At 39.2% G+C, this 8,654-nt stretch overlaps 1 protein-coding gene and 3 long non-coding RNA genes across 4 annotated transcripts; all 4 read left to right on the forward strand.

The window, feature by feature from the left end:
• The first annotated feature begins 3 nt into the window (after positions 1-3).
• Positions 4-541, forward strand: LOC117305995. Its single transcript, XR_004520772.1, has 3 exons — positions 4-132; positions 240-347; positions 477-541. It is a non-coding gene; the product is annotated as an uncharacterized LOC117305995 (long non-coding RNA).
• A 440-nt stretch (positions 542-981) lies between these two features.
• On the forward strand, positions 982-1,993 carry LOC117306012. Its single transcript, XR_004520773.1, has 4 exons — positions 982-1,042; positions 1,178-1,414; positions 1,582-1,743; positions 1,876-1,993. It is a non-coding gene; the product is annotated as an uncharacterized LOC117306012 (long non-coding RNA).
• A 714-nt stretch (positions 1,994-2,707) lies between these two features.
• Positions 2,708-4,351, forward strand: LOC117306004 (cell wall protein DAN4-like). The gene is made up of 5 exons (XM_033790856.1): positions 2,708-2,995; positions 3,103-3,210; positions 3,340-3,576; positions 3,744-3,905; positions 4,041-4,351. The coding sequence occupies exons 1-5, from the start codon at positions 2,755-2,757 to the stop codon at positions 4,349-4,351; spliced, it is 1,059 nt and encodes a 352-aa protein (XP_033646747.1). The 5' UTR covers positions 2,708-2,754.
• Positions 4,352-5,683: 1,332 nt separating this feature from the next.
• On the forward strand, positions 5,684-6,267 carry LOC117305994. The gene is made up of 3 exons (XR_004520771.1): positions 5,684-5,858; positions 5,966-6,073; positions 6,203-6,267. It is a non-coding gene; the product is annotated as an uncharacterized LOC117305994 (long non-coding RNA).
• Positions 6,268-8,654: the final 2,387 nt, after the last annotated feature.

Raw genomic sequence — 8,654 nt, forward strand, 5'->3', positions numbered from 1 at the left:
CCATATTTACTGGCAAAACATACAGCTACATTTTTTTACCTAACGACTTGGGACCTATAGCTTTACTGTCGCTCCGAATCATTCAACCAACTCCAACCTCCGAGTACAGAGTGAAGTTCTTTGGATGTGCAGGTAAAGAAATTCACAGTGTTTCTTTTTATGAATAAATTTGAGGCGACAAAAGGAATTATTTTTGACCTCTCAATGTTTAACATTTCTCTTGACTTCAATATCAACAGCTTTGCCATCTACAACTGCAGCAACAACAGAGAAAGTAACCACAACAGTTGTGACAACTTCTCCTGAAGCAACCACCACAGAGATAACCACTGTGGAGATAACTTCAGGTAAGTGCAAAAGAGTGATCGTTGTTGGTACTTTTCCATCGTTACTCTTGGTATTTCAGACAAATTGCTGGTTCTTTCTTTTTGATTTGTTTCCTTAATTATGTGTTTGTATTTGTTGATTTGATGCAGGGCCAGCCACAACATCAGTTACGACAGCTGGACCAACAACTACACAAGCATCAACAACTACCACAAATGTCACTACAGTATCGGTTCCATCAACTACAGCTGCAGCTACAACCTCGGCTGTACCCACAACAACTGAAGTGGTCACAACAACTAGTGCTGTTTTGACTACCACTCCTACAGGAACAACCTCTGAGGAGACAACTGTTGTGACTACCAGCCCAGTGTCAACTACCACTGGTAAAATTTCCTTTCATAATTGTTCTCCTACTTCAAACTCTCATTTTGCATTACTGTCTAAATTAAAGATATGAAAACATTTGGCATTATTTCTTCAAAAAAATGTCATAAGCTTACTAAATATATGTCTAGAAATCTTTTGTTAACCATTAAATTCCTTCACACAGGACAAGCAACAAGTACTGAAGTTTCAACCAGTAGTGTAACAACTACCTCAGCTGGTACCACTACTGCAGGTCCAACTTCAACTGAACAAACCACTACCACAGTTGTGACATCTTCTCCTGAGGCAACCACCACAGAGATAACCACTGTGGAGATAACTTCAGGTCAGTACAAAAGAATGGTCTTGAGTTTTACTGTTTTTAAAACCTTTCTCAGGGGGGTGTTTCAGCAAAATTGTTGTTTGTTTCTTTTTTATTTGTTTGCTTAATTATGTGTTTGTATTTGTTGATTTGATGCAGGGCCAGCCACAACATCAGTTACGACAGCTGGACCAACAACTACACAAGCATCAACAACTACGACAAATGTCACTACAGTATCGGTTCCATCAACTACAGCTGCAGCTACAACCTCGGCTGTGCCCACAACAACTGAAGTGGTCACAACAACTAGTGCTGTTTTGACTACCACTCCTACAGGAACAACCTCTGAGGAGACAACTGTTGTGACTACCAGCCCAGTGTCAACTACCACTGGTAAAATTTCCTTTCATAATTGTTCTCCTACTTCAAACTCTCATTTTGCATTACTGTCTAAAGTGAAGATATGAAAACATTTGGCGTTGTTTCTTCAAAAAAATGTCATAAGCTTACTAAATATATGTCTAGAAATCTTTTGTTAACCATTAAATTCCTTCACACAGGACAAGCAACAAGTACTGAAGTTTCAACCAGTAGTGTAACAACTACCTCAGCTGGTACAACTACTGCAGGTCCAACTTCAACTGAACAAACCAGTACCACGGTTGTGACATCTTCTCCTGAGGCAACCACCACAGAGATAACCACTGTGGAGATAACTTCAGGTCAGTACAAAAAGAATGGTCTTGAATTTACTTTTCCAACCTTGCTCAGGGGGGTGTTCCAGACAAACTGCTGATTCGTTCTTTTTTATTTGTTTGCTTAATTATGTGTTTGTATTTGTTGATTTGATGCAGGGCCAGCCACAACATCAGTTACGACAGCTGGACCAACAACTACACAAGCATCGACAACTACGACAAATGTCACTACAGTATCGGTTCCATCAACTACAGCTGCAGCTACAACCTCGGCTGTGCCTACAACAACTGAAGTGGTCACAACAACTAGTGCTGTTTCGACTATCACTCCTACAGGAACAACCTCTGAGGAGACAACTGTTGTGACTACCAGCCAAGTGTCAACTACCACTGGTAAATTTGTTTTTTGAGAAAGAAGTTTTGGTCAGAAAAATACTTAAAAAAAAACAATTATCTGTTAGATTGAACCATACAAATTTGTAGGCTCAGCTGCTGTACCTTAAATTCTTTGTTTAAATATGCTTCCTTCACAGGAGTGCCGACAAGTACTGAAGTTTCAACCACTAGTGTAACAACCACCGCAGCTAGTACAACTTCTGCAGGTCAAAATTATTTCCTTATTACTACTGTTGTCTTTTTGTTGTCATTTTGGGCAGTGAAGATTTGAAATTTAGGCAAACACTTTTTCTTAATTAGGTACTGTTATTACATGTTAATTTCGAAAAATTGTTTATCCTTGATGTATAACTTTGTTGGTGTGTGACATTTTCATGTTTGAATTTCCAATACAAACATTAAATTGATTAAAATTCTTAAATTCATATTTTCCTTTATTTTCTAGGTACGACTTCAGCACCATGTTTGGACAACCTGGATGATGTAGTTAAAGTCGAACGAATAAATTTGGATGACTTTTCCGAGTTGTCTGCTGATGATTGGTCGATACCATCAAACCCCCCACAAGATGAGAGTACACCATATACTGGTTCCTCATTGGTTACTACATTCGAGCCCAATGTCAAATTGGTTGCAATAATGGTTGAGAAAAAAGGCGATGTGGTCGAAGACATTAAATTTTCCCTCACTGGAAAGTCTAATCGTGGAGACACAGCGTTTACACCAATAGAAAATGCTGATGGTGGAGCCATATTTACTGGCAAAACATACAGCTACATTTTTTTACCTAACGACTTGGGACCTATAGCTTTACTGTCGCTCCGAATCATTCAACCAACTCCAACCTCCGAGTACAGAGTGAAGTTCTTTGGATGTGCAGGTAAAGAAATTCACAGTGTTTCTTTTTATGAATAAATTTGAGGCGACAAAAGGAATTATTTTTGACCTCTCAATGTTTAACATTTCTCTTGACTTCAATATCAACAGCTTTGCCATCTACAACTGCAGCAACAACAGAGAAAGTAACCACAACAGTTGTGACAACTTCTCCTGAAGCAACCACCACAGAGATAACCACTGTGGAGATAACTTCAGGTAAGTGCAAAAGAGTGATCGTTGTTGGTACTTTTCCAACGTTACTCTTGGTATTTCAGACAAATTGCTGGTTCTTTCTTTTTGATTTGTTTCCTTAATTATGTGTTTGTATTTGTTGATTTGATGCAGGGCCAGCCACAACATCAGTTACGACAGCTGGACCAACAACTACACAAGCATCAACAACTACCACAAATGTCACTACAGTATCGGTTCCATCAACTACAGCTGCAGCTACAACCTCGGCTGTACCCACAACAACTGAAGTGGTCACAACAACTAGTGCTGTTTTGACTACCACTCCTACAGGAACAACCTCTGAGGAGACAACTGTTGTTACTACCAGCCCAGTGTCAACTACCACTGGTAAAATTTCCTTTCATAATTGTTCTCCTACTTCAAACTCTCATTTTGCATTACTGTCTAAATTAAAGATATGAAAACATTTGGCATTATTTCTTCAAAAAAATGTCATAAGCTTACTAAATATATGTCTAGAAATCTTTTGTTAACCATTAAATTCCTTCACACAGGACAAGCAACAAGTACTGAAGTTTCAACCAGTAGTGTAACAACTACCTCAGCTGGTACCACTACTGCAGGTCCAACTTCAACTGTACAAACCAGTACCACGGTTGTGACATCTTCTCCTGAGGCAACCACCACAGAGATAACCACTGTGGAGATAACTTCAGGTCAGTACAAAAGAATGGTCTTGAGTTTTACTGTTTTTAAAACCTTTCTCAGGGGGGTGTTCCAGACAAACTGCTGATTCGTTCTTTTTTATTTGTTTGCTTAATTATGTGTTTGTATTTGTTGATTTGATGCAGGGCCAGCCACAACATCAGTTACGACAGCTGGACCAACAACTACACAAGCATCAACAACTACCACAAATGTCACTACAGTATCGGTTCCATCAACTACAGCTGCAGCTACAACCTCGGCTGTGCCTACAACAACTGAAGTGGTCACAACAACTAGTGCTGTTTCGACTACCACTCCTACAGGAACAACCTCTGAGGAGACAACTGTTGTGACTACCAGCCCAGTGTCAACTACCACTGGTAAAATTTCCTTTCATAATTGTTCTCCTACTTCAAACTCTCATTTTGCATTACTGTCTAAAGTAAAGATATGAAAACATTTGGCATTATTTCTTCAAAAAAATGTCATAAGCTTACTAAATATATGTCTAGAAATATTTTGTTAACCATTAAATTTCTTCACACAGGACTAGCAACAAGTACTGAAGTTTCAACCAGTAGTGTAACAACTACCTCAGCTGGTACAACTACTGCAGGTCCAACTTCAACTGAACAAACCAGTACCACGGTTGTGACATCTTCTCCTGAGGCAACCACCACAGAGATAACCACTGTGGAGATAACTTCAGGTCAGTACAAAAGAATGGTCTTGAGTTTTACTTTTCCAACCTTGCTCAGGGGGGTGTTCCAGACAAACTGCTGATTCGTTCTTTTTTATTTGTTTGCTTAATTATGTGTTTGTATTTGTTGATTTGATGCAGGGCCAGCCACAACATCAGTTACGACAGCTGGACCAACAACTACACAAGCATCGACAACTACGACAAATGTCACTACAGTATCGGTTCCATCAACTACAGCTGCAGCTACAACCTCGGCTGTGCCTACAACAACTGAAGTGGTCACAACAACTACTGCTGTTTCGACTGTCACTCCTACAGGAACAACCTCTGAGGAGACAACTGTTGTGACTACCAGCCAAGTGTCAACTACCACTGGTAAATTTGTTTTTTGAGAAAGAAGTTTTGGTTAGAAAAATACTTAAAAAAAAACAATTATCTGTTAGATTGAACCATACAAATTTGTAGGCTCAGCTGCTGTACCTTAAATTCTTTGTTTAAATATGCTTCCTTCACAGGAGTGCCGACAAGTACTGAAGTTTCAACCACTAGTGTAACAACCACCGCAGCTAGTACAACTTCTGCAGGTCAAAATTATTTCCTTCTTACTTCTGTTGTCTTTTTGTTGTCATTTTGGGCAGTGAAGATTTGAAATTTAGGCAAACACTTTTTCTTAATTAGGTACTGTTATTACATGTTAATTTCGAAAAATTGTTTATCCTTTATGTATAACTTTGTTGGTGTGTGACATTTTCATGTTTGAATTTCCAATACAAACATTAAATTGATTAAAATTCTTAAATTCATATTTTCCTTTATTTTCTAGGTACGACTTCAGCACCATGTTTGGACAACCTGGATGATGTAGTTAAAGTCGAACGAATAAATTTGGATGACTTTTCCGAGTTGTCTGCTGATGATTGGTCGATACCATCAAACCCCCCACAAGATGAGAGTACACCATATACTGGTTCCTCATTGGTAACTACATTCGAGCCCAATGTCAAATTGGTTGCAATAATGGTTGAGAAAAAAGGCGATGTGGTCGAAGACATTAAATTTTCCCTCACTGGAAAGTCTAATCGTGGAGACACAGCGTTTACACCAATAGAAAATGCTGATGGTGGAGCCATATTTACTGGCAAAACATACAGCTACATTTTTTTACCTAACGACTTGGGACCTATAGCTTTACTGTCGCTCCGAATCATTCAACCAACTCCAACCTCCGAGTACAGAGTGAAGTTCTTTGGATGTGCAGGTAAAGAAATTCACAGTGTTTCTTTTTATGAATAAATTTGAGGCGACAAAAGGAATTATTTTTGACCTCTCAATGTTTAACATTTCTCTTGACTTCAATATCAACAGCTTTGCCATCTACAACTGCAGCAACAACAGAGAAAGTAACCACAACAGTTGTGACAACTTCTCCTGAAGCAACCACCACAGAGATAACCACTGTGGAGATAACTTCAGGTAAGTGCAAAAGAGTGATCGTTGTTGGTACTTTTCCAACGTTACTCTTGGTGTTTCAGACAAATTGCTGGTTCTTTCTTTTTGATTTGTTTCCTTAATTATGTGTTTGTATTTGTTGATTTGATGCAGGGCCAGCCACAACATCAGTTACGACAGCTGGACCAACAACTACACAAGCATCAACAACTACCACAAATGTCACTACAGTATCGGTTCCATCAACTACAGCTGCAGCTACAACCTCGGCTGTACCCACAACAACTGAAGTGGTCACAACAACTAGTGCTGTTTTGACTACCACTCCTACAGGAACAACCTCTGAGGAGACAACTGTTGTGACTACCAGCCCAGTGTCAACTACCACTGGTAAAATTTCCTTTCATAATTGTTCTCCTACTTCAAACTCTCATTTTGCATTACTGTCTAAATTAAAGATATGAAAACATTTGGCATTATTTCTTCAAAAAAATGTCATAAGCTTACTAAATATATGTCTAGAAATCTTTTGTTAACCATTAAATTCCTTCACACAGGACAAGCAACAAGTACTGAAGTTTCAACCAGTAGTGTAACAACTACCTCAGCTGGTACCACTACTGCAGGTCCAACTTCAACTGAACAAACCACTACCACAGTTGTGACATCTTCTCCTGAGGCAACCACCACAGAGATAACCACTGTGGAGATAACTTCAGGTCAGTACAAAAGAATGGTCTTGAGTTTTACTTTTCCAACCTTGCTCAGGGGGGTGTTTCAGCAAAATTGTTGTTTGTTTCTTTTTTATTTGTTTGCTTAATTATGTGTTTGTATTTGTTGATTTGATGCAGGGCCAGCCACAACATCAGTTACGACAGCTGGACCAACAACTACACAAGCATCAACAACTACGACAAATGTCACTACAGTATCGGTTCCATCAACTACAGCTGCAGCTACAACCTCGGCTGTACCCACAACAACTGAAGTGGTCACAACAACTAGTGCTGTTTTGACTACCACTCCTACAGGAACAACCTCTGAGGAGACAACTGTTGTGACTACCAGCCCAGTGTCAACTACCACTGGTAAAATTTCCTTTCATAATTGTTCTCCTACTTCAAACTCTCATTTTGCATTACTGTCTAAAGTAAAGATATGAAAACATTTGGCATTATTTCTTCAAAAAAATGTCATAAGCTTACTAAATATATGTCTAGAAATCTTTTGTTAACCATTAAATTCCTTCACACAGGACAAGCAACAAGTACTGAAGTTTCAACCAGTAGTGTAACAACTACCTCAGCTGGTACAACTACTGCAGGTCCAACTTCAACTGAACAAACCACTACCACGGTTGTGACATCTTCTCCTGAGGCAACCACCACAGAGATAACCACTGTGGAGATAACTTCAGGTCAGTACAAAAGAATGGTCTTGAGTTTTACTGTTTTTAAAACCTTTCTCAGGGGGGTGTTCCAGACAAACTGCTGATTCGTTCTTTTTTATTTGTTTGCTTAATTATGTGTTTGTATTTGTTGATTTGATGCAGGGCCAGCCACAACATCAGTTACGACAGCTGGACCAACAACTACACAAGCATCGACAACTACGACAAATGTCACTACAGTATCGGTTCCATCAACTACAGCTGCAGCTACAACCTCGGCTGTGCCCACAACAACTGAAGTGGTCACAACAACTAGTGCTGTTTTGACTACCACTCCTACAGGAACAACCTCTGAGGAGACAACTGTTGTTACTACCAGCCCAGTGTCAACTACCACTGGTAAAATTTCCTTTCATAATTGTTCTCCTACTTCAAACTCTCATTTTTCATTACTCTCTAAATTAAAGATATGAAAACATTTGGCATTATTTCTTCAAAAAAATGTCATAAGCTTACTAAATATATCTCTAGACATCTTTTGTTAACCATGAAATTCCTTCACATAGGACAAGCAACAAGTACTGAAGTTTCAACCAGTAGTGTAACAACTACCTCAGCTGGTACCACTACTGCAGGTCCAACTTCAACTGAACAAACCACTACCACGGTTGTGACATCTTCTCCTGAGGCAACCACCACAGAGATAACCACTGTGGAGATAACTTCAGGTCAGTGCAAAAGAATGATCTTTAGTTTTAATGTTTTTAAAACCTTTCTCTGGGGGGTGTTCCGGAAAAATTGCTGGTTCTTTCTTGTTTATTTGTTTGCTTAATTATGTGTTTGTATTTGTTAATTTATTGCAGGGCCAGCCACAACATCAGTTACGACAGCTGGACCAACAACTACACAAGCATCGACAACTACGACAAATGTCACTACAGTATCGGTTCCATCAACTACGGCTGCAGCTACAACCTCGGCTGTGCCCACAACAACTGAAGTTGTCACAACAACTAGTGCTGTTTTGACTACCACTCCTACAGGAACAACCTCTGAGGAGACAACTGTTGTTACTACCAGCCCAGTGTCAACTACCACTGGTAAATTTGTTTTTTGAGAAGAAGTTTTGGTCAGAAATACTTAAAAAAAAACAATTATCTGTTAGATTGAACATACAAATTTGTAGGCTCAGCTGCTGTACCTTAAATTCTTTGT

The sequence above is a fragment of the Asterias rubens genome, unplaced genomic scaffold (assembly GCF_902459465.1).
Source record: "Asterias rubens unplaced genomic scaffold, eAstRub1.3, whole genome shotgun sequence".
NCBI classification, from domain to species: domain Eukaryota; kingdom Metazoa; phylum Echinodermata; class Asteroidea; order Forcipulatida; family Asteriidae; genus Asterias; species Asterias rubens.